This window comes from Sprattus sprattus (genome assembly GCF_963457725.1).
Source record: "Sprattus sprattus genome assembly, chromosome: 14".
Taxonomy (NCBI): Eukaryota; Metazoa; Chordata; class Actinopteri; order Clupeiformes; family Clupeidae; genus Sprattus; species Sprattus sprattus.
Genome location: NC_137912.1, coordinates 25857762 through 25872772, shown reverse-complemented (window position 1 = coordinate 25872772; position 15011 = coordinate 25857762). Strand labels below are relative to the sequence as shown.

The 15011-nt window shown below is 45.3% G+C and overlaps 1 protein-coding gene across 1 annotated transcript; it reads right to left on the bottom strand.

The window, feature by feature from the left end:
• Positions 1 to 4868: 4868 nt before the first annotated feature.
• On the bottom strand, positions 4869 to 14933 carry asb3 (ankyrin repeat and SOCS box containing 3; the record flags this gene model as incomplete). Its single annotated transcript, XM_080851804.1, has 9 exons — positions 14666 to 14933; positions 13317 to 13481; positions 13123 to 13235; positions 12100 to 12232; positions 11324 to 11501; positions 8883 to 9071; positions 7980 to 8246; positions 7561 to 7694; positions 4869 to 5053 (listed from the first exon to the last, which is right to left on the bottom strand). The coding sequence occupies exons 1-9, from the start codon at positions 14859 to 14861 to the stop codon at positions 4869 to 4871; spliced, it is 1560 nt and encodes a 519-aa protein (XP_080707930.1). The 5' UTR covers positions 14862 to 14933.
• Positions 14934 to 15011: the final 78 nt, after the last annotated feature.

The following is a 15011-nucleotide window of genomic DNA, read 5'->3' as shown; positions in this document are numbered from 1 at the left end:
GTCGGATCTGTCCTTCGCATGATACCAGTGCAAGTTGCCAATAACATTATGCTTCAAAATGTGGCAAATTGATGCATACGGTCTCTCTAACCTGCATAGATATTATAATCACACAATGTTAGAGTATTACCCAGTTTGTAAGTTGGCAATTCTTATACCGTTTCCTGGCTAATGTGGGCGTGTTGACAGGGTCTAAATCTGGGCTTGTTCTACAGCCCCAGCCATATGAGAGATTATCACTATGGAGAACAAAGTCTCATTTATCTGCTGAGAAGGAACAATTTCCTGGATATATTTTTAGGAATTCCATCCATCACCCCTGACGCTCTCAAGTCCACTTGGCTCCCCCCAACCTCGCTCTTCCCGTTTCCCTTTGACAGAGTGCTACCATCACAGGGTCGCCTGGCAACCACGTTTTAATGATCCAATCCCAAGGAGAGCTTTGAGCAATAACCACAGACAAGCATCAGCGAGTGTGGCACACGCTCCACATGAGAGCAAACCCACTCCGTCACAGTGATGAGGGTTTGACAGTGTGATGAAATCGGCACGCACACGCACGCACACACACACTCACACAGGCACACACACACACACACACACACACACACACACACACACACACATTCACACACACATACATACACACACACAGGCACACACACACACACACACACACACACACTCTTCCACACAAACCCGCACATACATTCACAGTCATGCGGAGCCACTTCTCAGATAGTGAGATGAAAATGGCTCTTTGGAGTCTGCCTCCACACCCTCAGACACCACAAAGAAACACAGGACATTCAGCATACATACTAGCACAGATAAAACACGCCACCTGTGAGTCTTTCCACTGCATATCCACAGTTGGTCAGGTGTGTTCACAGCAATATTACTAAAACATAATCATGAACTGGAAGTAGAACAGCTGAGCCTTCTGAGACGTCTGCCAGGGACTTCTCAATCAGTGGAAAATGCTCTCAAATATGCATTAATATTCAATAATCATGACTGATTCTGCTCTCTCTCATATTGTGCAAGGATCTTCTAGACCATTCTAGACCCTCTGCACCACAACAGATGCCCCCACTTCTTGATACCATTTGCCAGTTCAAAGTCCACAGTTCCCACTAAGCTCACATCGCCTCAGCCAAAGAAAACAGCAGGTTTGCAGCAGCAGCATCGTGTGCGTTTGAAAGCACCTCTCATTATTCAACAAAGGGAAGGTATTTGAGGGAGGATACATCTTGCATTGTGCTGCATTAATGATGTGGTCGCACTCTGTCCTGATTTGGCTCGCCGTGAGATGTATTATAAATGGCCCATCTGCCAGGCAAGGAGCCACGCCATCAAAAGCACCAGGTGAGCTTCAAACACTTCCCATACAGATCAGGGAATCTCCGGAGACATCCCAAAATCACGTTACACAACAGGTGAAACCAAGACAGAAACTCAGACAGAGAACAGACGGCCTTGGTAAATATCTCAGACCAGCTAAGTTCAGAAGATGTTTGAAGATACATGGAGCTTTTCAAAACAACTGGGCCTGACCTGATAAATGATTGAAACACAATGAGGTGAGGAGCTGCATATGGAAGACGGTTGCCTTGTGTTTCTTCAGAGACCACCTCCTTTCCTAACGTGCACTTTGACTAGTTCTTTACCTTGCACTACAGCAGTTACTTTCCTGCACTTCTTTTTTCTATTTCCTATGTAAAGTAGTATTTATTGTTACACTAGGTCTCTAATGCTCGTAGCTCGAGTGTTCTCTCCCTTGAACGTCGCTTTGGATAAAAGCGTCTGCTAAATGACTAAATGTAAATGTTTCAGTGGATCTAAGAAACAGGAAGGACAAAGGACAACTATATGAAGGTGATGAGGGGAAGGCGAGTCTGGAACTGAGGTGGTGGGCGAGAGACAGCTGTGACGACTGGCAGATTCAACCTCTCTGGTGATTCTGAAGCCCTGATTGCCAATCAGAGACATAGCCGAGGGCCTGGGCACACCGGAAACACAAGGGCACCTTAATGCCTGTGATTGCGGTGAGCTCCAGCCCCTTGGGGCCCTACGGGAGGCGGCTGATTGGCTGGAGCTTGGTCCCTTTGGGGCGGTGGGGGAATGACTCAGGGCTCCAGTGTCCACAAACACAGCTCCTTACTCCCCACAGCAGCGGTATGAAATGGCTGCCGTCCTCGCAGCAGCAGCACCAACTCTCTCCTCATTCCTCTCCACTCTCCTGTCAGTGCTTGGGTGCTTTCTCCCCCTGCTGGTGAAAGGTGGATTCGCAGCCAGATCCCCCATTTCATAGAGTCGAACATTTGACTGTCCATAGAATGTTTTAGTATATATATACTGTATATGCAGGAATTTACACTGCTGGTATCATGACTGAAAATAGGTCTTATTTCTATACAGTTCTATACAGTACACTGCCATTAAGGCAGTACACTCCAAAAGAATATGGTGCAAAATGAATCACACTTTTATATATTTTTTATATATAATTAATAATGTTCTGAATGAGTATTACAGTTGCCAATGGCTGATTTTAAATGGAATACTAACACATGACAGGCCCTTTTTCTGCCACCATCTGTGTTTAAATGGAACATTCAGTAAGCCAATCCTACATTGTCATATTAAAAAGGATAATCAATCCTATATCATCATGTAATCAATCCTACATTATCATGTTAAAAAGGATAATTTATCGTTAGAGAACCCTTTTGTGAAGTTTGTGTGGACGGAGATGGTTGTGCAGTTGAAGGAAGCAATAAAACCATCCTTCTAGAGTATCTGGAGCATCAGAACTTCCTTCAGACACACATCAGTCTATTATTGTTCTAAGAAATGAAGGCTATTCAATGCAAGAAATGGGCCAAGAACCTGAAGATATCTTTAATAAGGTTTGCACCACATCCTTTACAGAACAGTGCATACTGGCTTTAACCACAAACAGAAGTTAGAGTGGATAAGAACATCATAATCTCTAGTTTGATCAACAGCTTACAGGTCCTAAGCTGGCAGCTTCATTCAATAGTACCCCTAAAACACCTGTTGTCAGCAGTGAAGTGGTGAAGGCAGAGCTGGTGGAAAAAGCCAGTGATCGGGGTTAGGTGCCTTACCCAAGGGCACTTCAGCCGTGGATGTGGGCATGGGAGAGCAGTGGTCTACCACTTCCCCCACCCACATTTTTCCTACTGGTCGGGGATCGAACTGGCCACCCTACGGTTTCCGGCCTGAAACCCTAACCAGCAGGCCACGGCTGCCTCAAGGAAAACACTAAAATAGGCAAAAGGAAACAGATATGGGGTGGAAGATTGAAAACATGTTATAGACAGACATGCCTAAGTTGAGGTGAGTCTGGACCGCAGAGAAGCACATAACATCTGAATAGCTGCTGGAGAAGTGCTTGACTCCATCTCTTAAGCACTGCAGTGGAACTGTGGTGGTCTGGGGGTGCCATGTATGTTCTAATTATGTGATGTACAGAGTAACAGAATCTTTCACAAGGAAGGCTAGAACTCAGTGGACATGCCACCCCCTGTAGACGGCATCTGATTGGAGCCCATTGAACCCTATAAGAAGACAAAGACCAACAGCAGAGCTACAAATGATGACAGACCTGTTTAGTGAAGGAGCAGTCAAGCTGTAATACTGCAAAGTTTGTAATTGCTGCAAATGGCGGAATCTTTAATGAAAGTAGATTTTCAAGGTTGTTGTTACAGATTATATTTCCAGCTGAAATCATTACTTCTAACTTTGACAAGGTCTTGATTTTTTTCTGATTATTTTTGCAACTTTGATATATACAAATAAGACTATTCCAAACTTGAACTAACTGTGGTGTATCTAGTCATTAAGAGGAGACCCTGAGACTGACGTGAAGGATGAAACCAGAGACTAGGAGCACAACAGCCTGTCATGTCGGTACATCAGTCGATTGACTCCTATTTGCAATTCTAATTCAGGGGTGAGTCAAGTGACTTTATGCCCTTGACACTGGTGGGGAAAGCAGAGGATAACAGACATGGGTGACAGGCAGAGAAAGACAAGGAAATAGAAACAACAAAGAGACAGAGACAAAAGCTAACGCTGGAAACCAAAACCTAACCAAAATGACTCCCTTATATTGACATAAATTCAGCCTCAATTTTCCCAGACCCAAAAATACCTGGATATCTGGGTTCCTCTCAGGGGACATACTTTACCAGCGGTGCAATGGAAATGGCAACAAGACAGCTGCGCTAAACAGTCTCTGCCTCTGTGAAAAATAACAGTGAGTACTTCTGTGAAAAATTGCCCCCATACATATGGCCACTAGAGAGTAACTTTTCACCTGGCTAGAGCTCTGCTCCAGGTTCTGCTTGTGAACTTGTGAAGAACGACATACATATGCCACTGCTCACGGGTGACCAGTGTGAAGAACGACATACATATGCCACTGCTCATGGGTGACCAGTGTGAAGAACGACACACATATGCCACTGCTCATGGGTGACCAGTGTGAAGAACGACACACATATGCCACTGCTCATGGGTGACCGATGGAAGTACATGTGTGAGAAACACATCCAGACCTTTACATTTACAGCTGATGGTAGTGATTTTCTTACAGAGAGACCATTTGTCCTTGTTTCTAATCGAGAGGGGCGGTGGAGGACAGAAGGAAAGGGATGCAAATAAAAACACATGAATCGGGGTTGAGGAGAGTCCATCAGCTCTTCAGCTTACAATCAGCACTCACGCACATTCACCATCTCTAACCCCCTAATTGTAGAAAAATATCATAATAATTCTGCTTTCAAAAAGGATTTTATTTAACATATTTACAATTGTGTGTGTGTGTGTTGTTCCCCGCGCTAGGACACTGACAGGATGCCAATTGAGTTGCAGTGTTTTCTGAAGACGTCGCTGAACTGCACATAGTCATGGAGGAGAGAGGGCAGGGGCAGCCTCTGGACGTAGGAGCGCTCGGCCAAGCGCTGGCTGCCCACACACTCCCGCAGCTGCAGCCTGCACAGGTGTGCCAACGGAGGGATCCCCTCTGCAAGAGAAGATGCCAGCACAAGGTCAGTGCCCTGGACTCCAAACACTCAAGTGGGGGACCAAAGCACTAAGCACACATAGGGGTTCCCTTTGTGAAGGTTTTTCCCCCCCGAGGAATGAGAAGTGCTGTTCTGATCTGCCTGAGAGGTGCAGAATGAGGAGGTTGTTGTGAAGCATGATGTGTCTTTGAAGAAAACAATGAGACGAAGGGTTGGTTTTGGATGCATGTTTCACAGCAGCAACTCTGACTCCAACAGACAGCACTATGTACAAGAGGGGATAGCATCTATGGGACTGACATTCACATTACATTTCCCTGTGATTTAAAGCCCCTTTATACCAGAATTGGTATTTCTTTAGCCACTGAGCTTCCCCTAAAGTTGCAGAGTGTAGTTCCCTTTTATACTACAGTCGTAAATTCAAATCACGCTTTGAAACCCTACAACTACCAGTGGGGTAAAGTGTATTTGTTAACAAGCTGAAGGATATGGGACCGGCAGAGACAACGGCAGAAGCCAAAGAATCATGTGGACTGGCAAGGTAGAGTAATATTACAAGATTTTACACAAATATGACTCTGCATAGATTTATGTATTTATTGTGAGATTTGGAGATGAGCGCTAACCTAACCGAAAGAATACAAAAGAAGAATGACTTCTACTAAATACTGCTCACAGAGCCCATGTACATTGTTTTCTAAACGTTTGAATGTGGTGTATGTGTTATCTAATTAAATGTTGATGGCGTAATGTCAAAGGCATATATTGTGCATAATACAAGCTAGCTGAGGCTTATTTGGTATGCGATTGACGAAGACTGATCCAGCTTTTTGGCCTGACATGAATTTTATTTGGATGCTTGCCAGTAGACGGGACTGAGGTCGATGACTTTGCGTATCTGGAAAAACTACAAATTTCCATAAGACAGGGATGACGCCGCTAAGGTTATAGCCTACGTTGCATTCTTTCATAAATAACATTGGCAGGGGTGTTTATAATGAAAAACTAGTGAGTGCAGAGGATGCAAAATGAATCATAAATAAAACCAAGGTGAGTGTGACACCTCCAAACAAAATAGTAATTTCCTTACAGTCTGGTTTCAATCTCATGTCCTAAATTCCAATTACTGTCCACTGATCCACCATCTTAAGTTGAAAACCTCGCTGGTTTCTCGTCAGTACAAAGTGTACTCTACAAGAGGAGCCGGTGAACAGAAGGAACACACACACACAAGGGAGCCATGCTGGATCTATTACAGTTGCTCAAGACTTTCATCATCTGAACAAGCTGAACTGGCACACCTCATTACGGCTATATGCGTAGTATTGGACACACACATTATTAGACATTAATGTCCTTTCCTAACTAGGAGGGGAAAATTAGGTCTTTCCGTCCCATAGTTGACAATGGCTGTGGATGTGCCAAACAAGCCTTGTGGGCACGCCGCATCAACCCACACTATTCATTTAATAGTAAACACTACCTCATGCATTTTAATTTCTTCTCTTCTTGAATGTGTAATGCAGGATGTGAGTAAGTACCCCCTGCTGTGCAGAAGCCCACTACTGAACCATCTGATGTGTCCATGATTATTCACAACACGCCCCCACCCAGACGGAAACAATCATTTCACTTTACACACTTCCTTTCACCAGCAAAGTGCCTCAGATGGCGTCCCGTTTCCTGCACTGCGATCAGAAGGTGAGTGTGTGTGTGTGTGTGTGTGTGACCACACAGGGCTTCTTTCATCTCTCTATTGGCTTGGGAAGACCAAAAAAAAAAAGAATTACAGCAATTTTGGACTGCCCGCTTGGCTGGGCAACTTCCATGAGCCAGGCCTGATGGACTCATATAAAACTCAACTTCCATGAGCCAGGCCGGATGGACACTTACAAAACTCAACTTTTTCAATTTTCATGAGCCAGGCTGGCTAAACACAAAAAAAACTCAACTTCCATGAGCCAGGCTGGGAAGACACATATAAAGTTCAACTTCCATGAGCCAGGCTGGCCTGATATAAAACTTAACTTCTGACTGCTCAAATCAACCCTAAACCTGACGTTTGTTATTCAGGCTCCATGGCTGGCAGGTGGGTAGCAAACATGCTTACAGAGTGTTACATCATCAGGCTGGATTAGCAGGGCCTCTGGACACTGGTCACTGATGCAAGAAGAACTCAGTGAATGCACCAGGGGCTCAGGACCCGAGGAGGTGAACAATTCTATTTTGTTGAAAACTTGGCCAACTTCCCTCATTTTGAAGAATTACATCATGCAGTACCTGAACATGTTGACATCATGACTGAAGAAACACAGAACGTTCTTTAGTTTAATAAGCGCAGGTAAAGGTATGTCTCTGTGTGTGTGTGTGTGTGTGTGTGTGTGTGTGTGTGTGTGTGTGTGTGTGTGTGTGTGTGTGTGCGCGTGTGTGTGCGCGTGTGTGTGCCTGTGCTAGTGCGTGTGCGTGTGCGTTTGTGTGTGTGTGTGTGTGTGTGTCTCTTATTTACCCAGAGGTTTCATCGTGGTCACAGAGGAAACAGCCTGGCGACCAGACAGGATATTCTCTATCTCCTGAGGCAGATCCCTCCAGTTGAGGAACTCCAGAAAGAAAGAGAGCACTTCTTCCCCCGCTTCCTCAAAGCTGAAAGAAACAACAGAGAGAGCCTAAACACTGGGATCACACGCTGATGTAAAACACCCAAAGCAATCCTTTAAGCACTGCTCCCGAGTCTATTTTACACATTGTTGAGTTTCTGAAGCGCAGTTAAAGCCCCCACTCGTGTCAGTGTGAGCGCCTCAGTGACTTCTCTGAATGAGTGTGAGCTCCCTGGCTCAGCCTTGGCACTGGCGGCAGGCTGGCACAGCGAGCTGGTGGGTGGGTGATCTCATTTCAGCGCGGCACGTGTTGGTGTGGTGCTGCCCTCACAGGCTGGGGTGCAGGAGGAGGGCCGGCTCCATTCCGGCTCGGAGCAGCAGGGGGAGCCAGCAGTAGGCGCTGTCCACTTCGGCCAGGGCCAGCCCAGCAAGAGCCTCGCGCTCCGGGCCCGAGGAGGGGAGGCCTCGGCAGGAGAGCACCAGCTGCAGCAGCTCAAAGCTCCTCAGGGCCAGGGAGTGCCCCTGGTCGCTGATGCTCGCTCCGGCAACTAGGAACAGCCGCACTATCTCCACTCCTTCATCACTTTGAGTATACGAACTGAGGAAGAGGGGATTGAGAGAGAGAGAGAGAGAAATACAGTTTGAGGAACTTATCATTGAAGTGTACAATAAACAACTAATAAATGCTGTGAAGATTATTATCGTACAATATAACTACTGTTCCCTTACAATAAATGGCTTCGACAACAATGCCAAGAAGTACTTTTGGTAATATATATAGAAAGATAAATCATATTAATATCAAACCACTGAAACTGAATATGAAGGGCTAAAAGCCATATGAAGACAGGAGTGTAAACCCCATCCTGACCAGATCCACAGGCACTGAAGTAACTTGTGTCAGCAGACACATTGAGTCAACATCAGTCCAGAACCTAAATATCCCTGGTGTTGTAAACATTTTGTTTATGCACCTAAACTTCTTGCTGCTTTTAGTGATTATTTAGTTCTGACAAATAGGGAAGGGCAGCTACTGGGCTAACCTTAATGGCAGGAACAGATGGCTGGGAGTATCTGGGGGAATTTCACAAGCTAGTTTGTTTCCAGAGAAACATATTACACGCTATCTCTGTAAACATGTGGCTGTTCCCTGACTTCACCCTGACCTTATCATTACTATGAGTGATAAAACTAATCAGCACTGAGGTAGGTGTATGTGTCTGAGTGTCAGAACCTCTCCATAGCCAGTTCCAGGGGGCATGTGTATCCAAAGCAGGGCTGTGCGTCTGGGTTGTAGCCTGCGCGGAGAAGGGGGGCCAGGCTGGCTGGTCTCTCACTCAGCACCGCCTGGTACAATGGGCTCACCTTCCCCTTGCTGCACTCGCACTCCCTCTCTGTCACCTCCAGGAGGCGCTCCAAAACCCTAAACACCAGATGACCAGACCATCAGCTCCACAGAAGAGAACACATTTGTTAAATTAACACTATGGAACAATTTGACACTTTTTCAGGTATGGTTTAATAGGCAACTAGTTCTGGTACCATCCTCAAATATATTTTGATTGCAAATGGTCATGTGAAGGACCGTGAAAGACCAACTGGCCGGTTTTTGCATGCCTTTTAGGTAGTTAGCTTGCTAGTTTTGGAACAGAACTCCGTATTGCTGGTTTAAGAATCAACCTGATCCAACTGATGTTTTAAGGGCAACTGGAGGAATGCTACTTTAGTTTGGATAATGTTACGTACCAAGCTACTCTCCAAGCTCATTAAACATACGATGCTCTCAAAAGGATGGAAAGTAGGGCAGTAACTAAGGTGTGTGTATGTATATGTGTGTAACAAAACAAAACAAACGGTGGTCTGGCACCTGACTGACCCCCACAGAGATGAGGCTTTCCTTTCCCCCACCGAAGGATGGCTTTCTCCAGCGTCCCCTGTCAGTCTTGCCATGCACAGAAAGCCTGCACGCTTTTATTCCTTTGTTCAGTTTAGTCTTTTTCGGTATTTGCATCTTTTTTCATAAAATACTGGCTGGTGCTTCCGACTCCCAGTACCCCCGTGTGGTTTGTGCAAATATGCTATGGCATGCAAGTCACTACTCCTGGTGTTGCTACAGGGGGATTAGCTGGCTTAAAACAAAAGAGAAAATGAACACAAAAAACCCACTTGCTGTGAAGCCAAGCTAATCCACCTCCCTCTAGGCTGATCAGGTCTGAGAAAAACCCTCCCTTGCGGAGCACCCCAACACTGTACTGACTCGTCCGTACAAAGCAACAAACTCCTGCTGCAGCAACTCTATCCATACCCCACACAGTCTCTACGCCACTGCCATGTTATTGTTCAGCACAGGTTCTAAATCATAGCAGTTAAAGGGACAGCCCCACCCCTACTGAGGGACCGTCAGCTGCACCCGTAAGAATGTAGCAGGGGCCAGTAATGAATCGAACAAACAGATAAACTAAATACAATTGCATGTAAATGTGCGTGTGTGTCACACTGAGTGTTCTCCTGGCTGAACTGCCCTGTTCTGTCCTGATCCACTCCACCCATTCATCTGTTCACTCTGAACAGCAGGGATCAGCTCCGCACCGGAGCACTCTATGGGTCTCACCCAGTGACGTGCAGTCAGGGTAGGCAAGGTAGGCACTGCCTACCCTGACAAAATTCAAACGTAAAAATGTTTATTAAATCATTTTATTTAATAAACTTGTATTTGTATTTGTACTGAGTATTCTTGTGATTTATATATGCAATACATACGTTATTCCAATTGTTTAGACGTTACGATGACAATTGTATCAGTTACGCATAAACAAATACAAAAAACCGGTAGAATAAGCAGTGCCTTTACTGTCCATTCATTGTGAACGGCAACGAAAAAGTCATGTCGCGCATGCGCACTTCGATTCTGTATTCTTTAATATGTACGTCGAAAGGCACAACTGTCCTGTGCCTCTGCACGTAAATATGTTATGCCAGTAATCATCTACGTTACGTATCAAACATGGACCAATTAAAATCGAGATATTACTGGACATTTGCGCAGCTGACGTCATTACACCAGCTAAGCGTAATCCCCACGAAAATCAAAGTAAAAATGACAACAGTGGTATCTACCGATATTGTGGAACTTAGACATTTCTCTAAACTCGACTTTAATAGAAAAAAGGAGTAACTGGCAAGAGGGAGGCCTAGTCAAACACTAAATGAACTTCTGCAGAAAAAGGGACCAAAAATTGTTGTTTCAAACGGACTGGTATGACAAAAAAGATTGGCATTGTGGCTGTGCTAGTCAGGTGAGTTAGAAGTGTGGGGTTGAATTAATGCCGACTGCAAGCCATTTGCTTTCATATTCAATTGAGCAGTGTGTGTTCTCATTGCTGCTGACTGACATACATAATTGGCCGCTGTGCAATAATTAAGGATAAAGATGGTTGCATTCTGATGATGGACATTAACTGGTGTGTGCGTGCGTGTGCGAGACTGAGAGTAGTAGGCCACACGATATGTTATCGTGATTGGATTTTTTAAAAATATATCGATCGACTGTGCCTGTGTGCCGCACTTGTACCTACTGTTGTGACGTAGCCTATTAGCCTAAACAATAAAGTAATCTGGCTTTCATAACTCAGTGCCTACCCTCGTACTGACTTCACCGCACGTCACTGGTCTCACCTGACATGTGAGAACTGTGCCGCGGCGTGGATGGGCAGCTGCCACTGGTCGCGGTTGCAGTAGAGGTTGGGGTTGGCACCGTGGGCAAGCAGCGCCTCCACACAGGCCAGGTGGCCCTCCTGAGCCGCGATGAGCAGCGGAGTGGCCAGGTCTGTGGCCTGGCAGTTCACAATGGCACCTGGACACAGTCAGACAGACAGACACGGATCAGGGCAAACACACATGACATGCGTACACACTAGTGGGAGTCGGTGTTCAGTATTGATTCGGCTACACCAGGTCATTCATGCCTACTCAGACATTATTCATTACACAGGTGGTAGAAATGTCCACTGGAACCACTCCCATTGTAACAGCGCTTTGACATATCCACTGGAACCACTCCCATTGTAACAGTGCTTTGACATATCCACATAGCATCTCCTGCATTACCCAAAGGTCCCCTCATTTCAAACCCAGGTGTCAGTTCAAGTTTGTGGTTAATATCTACAAAGGTATTACTATTACTACATACTTGATGCGTCAATATGTAGCACATTTCGGAGGTTTGAAAAGGACTGTACAAAAAAGGCATTACTAGTGTAACTTGGATGTGCTTGTATGCGTGTGGTTTACACCAATTCTGCAGCCTGCATTTTTATTAATTTTGTTTATTTGTAGCATCATATAATGTGATGACTCTGTCCTGTATATGTAAATGAATGATGAACAGATGAGTGTAAAAGCCTGAGAGTGTGAGAGATCTGTGTGTTGTGCGAAGAGACCAAACCGAGTACCTGCCCCGGCGAGCATTTCCACACACTGGCTGTGTCCATACTGAGCGGCCAGGAACAGAGGAGTGATGCTGTAGTCATCCAGCGCCTCCAGGCTCGCAACCCCAGCCAGCATCCGCACAATATCTGCAAGACCCTGAGACACAAGGAGGAACTTTAACACAATATCTGCATAGCCCTGAGGAAGACACAAGGAGGAACTTTAACACAATATCTACATGACCCTGAGACACAAGGAGGAACTTTAGCACAATATCTGCATAGCCCTGAGGAAGACACAAGGAGGAACTTTAACACAATATCTGCATAGCCCTGAGGAAGACACAAGGAGGAACTTTAACACAATATCTGCATAGCCCTGAGGAAGACACAAGGAGGAACTTTAACACAATATCTGCATGACCCTGAGACACAAGGAGGAACTTTAACACAATATCTGCATAGCCCTGAGGAAGACACAAGGAGGAACTTAAGGGAATGTAAAGAGCACAATAAATCAATAAATCCGTCCTTCCTTGTGCTATTTTAATGGGAATTTACAGAACAGCTCTTCTTATTATGACAACATGGCAAACTTCATATATCTGTAGAGACCTAGCATTATCAACAGCATTATTTGGGCCCGCAATAGAAATAAATGTATGCTTATTTACAAATATCAGTGCCAAAGGTTGCATTTGGTGTTGAGTGTCAATCCAGAAATGTAATACAAAATGGTATTCCTGTGGTAGGATGCCCTAGAGTTGAAAGATCTCACAAACAAAAAACTAAATAATTGGTCTTCTTAGAATATAAAACACACTTTACAAAGTGTTCTAGAAAGAAAACTTTACAAAGTAAACTTCGGGGCCGAGGAAAAAAGACAAGACACTTCTCTTTTAAGACAAGGAGTGACCTTTTGAGAAATGAAGTTATGCATGCCCCAGTCTTTCTTGTCGGTCTAGGTTGTGTGTGTGTGTGTGTCCTATAGGTTAAAGTCAGGGAGCTGTGTACATGTACACCTAAATGTGTATGATGGAAGCTCACCCTGTATGCAGCCTGGTGTAGGCAGGACCAGCCGGACACCGAGCGCTGGCCGTTCACCTCAGCCCCATGTCGGATCAGTACTTTCACCGTCTCCTGGTGACCCCCGTCCACTGCTACAGAAACAGAGAGCATCTATCATCATCAAAGCAACTAAGTCTCATCATAGAATGGATGTCAAAGACATGTGGACCTACCTGCAAAGAGGGGACAGGACAGGTCATGGGTTTTCAGGTTGACGTCAGCGGCGACTTTAAGGAGCAGCTTGACTGAGCGAACGTGACCATTTTTGGCAGCAAAATAAAGGGGCGTTTCGGAGTTGTGTGTCAAGGAGTTGACATAGTCACGGGAATCCATGGACTCTGCAGGTGAGATGAAATGATAGAAATTCAGTATGGATCTTCTGATTAGAAAGCTGTGCATGATGGCTGAAGTCAAAAGCAAGTTATATCTGTCTGTGTCAAGCTTTCTGCACTCTGTAGTGGGCCCAACCCTAGAGGACATACAGCGTATTACACCGATGAGCCTAAACACAACAAACACTCACAGATGAAGCAAATTACGTTGATTATCTTGTAACAATGGTACGCATCAAGGTCTGGGATATATTAGGCAACAAGGGAGCAGTACGTTCTCATACAAGTCGACATGCTGAGTACCAGAGAAATGGGCAGTTGAACTGAGCAACAAGCATCTCCAAACCAGTAAGGCTTGTGGGTGATCCTGGCCTGCAGTGGGGATGAGAATCTACCAAGAGAGGTCCAGGGAGGGACAACTCATGATACTGAGACAGGGTGTTGGGCACCCAAAGCTACTCGATGTGCGAAGGTGAGCAAAGGGTACCCTGTCTGGTCCCAACCAACAGAAGGGCTACTGTGGCACAAGTTGCTGAAAATGTTAATGAGGGTTATTTATTAGAGTAATGCGTCACAACACACAGTGCATAACACCCTGGCTATGGGGCTGGCCTGCTGCCATAGAAGCATGCAAGCTTTGGATTTAGACCTTAAAGCAATTGAAGAGAGCTGCCTGGTTCGATGAGTACAGTTTTCTTTGATAACATCAGGGGGACAGCCAGGTGCATAATGATGCACAGTTGACCAGGGGTAATGATAACACCAGGTTGCACTGTGGGAAGAAGGCAAGCCGATGGCTGTGGACTCTTTCAGTAGCACAACATATTGCCCTGGATGTGCTGGAACAACTTATGGCTGGACCAACAATGGCGGCTCTACCTTGCAACTAACAGGACTTGCTCCCCACGATCTGTTGCTAATGTTCAGGCACCAGAAACCACAGGGCATCCTCAGAGGTCTTGTAGAGCCCAGGCCAGAGGGTCAACAGAGTATTAGGCAGGTATGTTTGTAACAATACTTTGGCTCATCTGTGTTGGTTATATGACAAGGGTGCATTCTACTCCGCTAAGATATAGAAGCACACATATTGCATTCTTCACTGAAATACATGTCATCTGAAATTGCAAATGTATTTCCAGGGCAAAGACATATTTCGACCAAGCACTAAAACTGGCATCAAACAAACTTACTGGGTGTAGTGAGAAGACGCACGCATTCCGTTGACCCAGAGGCAGCAGCTTCGTGCAGCGGATTCCATCCTCTATTATCTTTTACGTCAGCGCTGTAGCCCCTCTTCAGCAACCGCTGAACCCGTCTAGCATCCCCTGCTCTGGCAGCAAGACCCACGGCGGAACAAGTGTCCTGATAACATTCTGTGAAGTCCATACCAGTCTTCGGTACAGTCAGTACAGCTTCGGTACATCAGTCTGAGGTTGATTTATTGAACTTGCTTCTACAGTAAGAGCTACGTGAAAAGTAGATACATTACTTTTTCAAACTTCTGATTTTAATATTCTATTAATTTGCTCTGTAAGG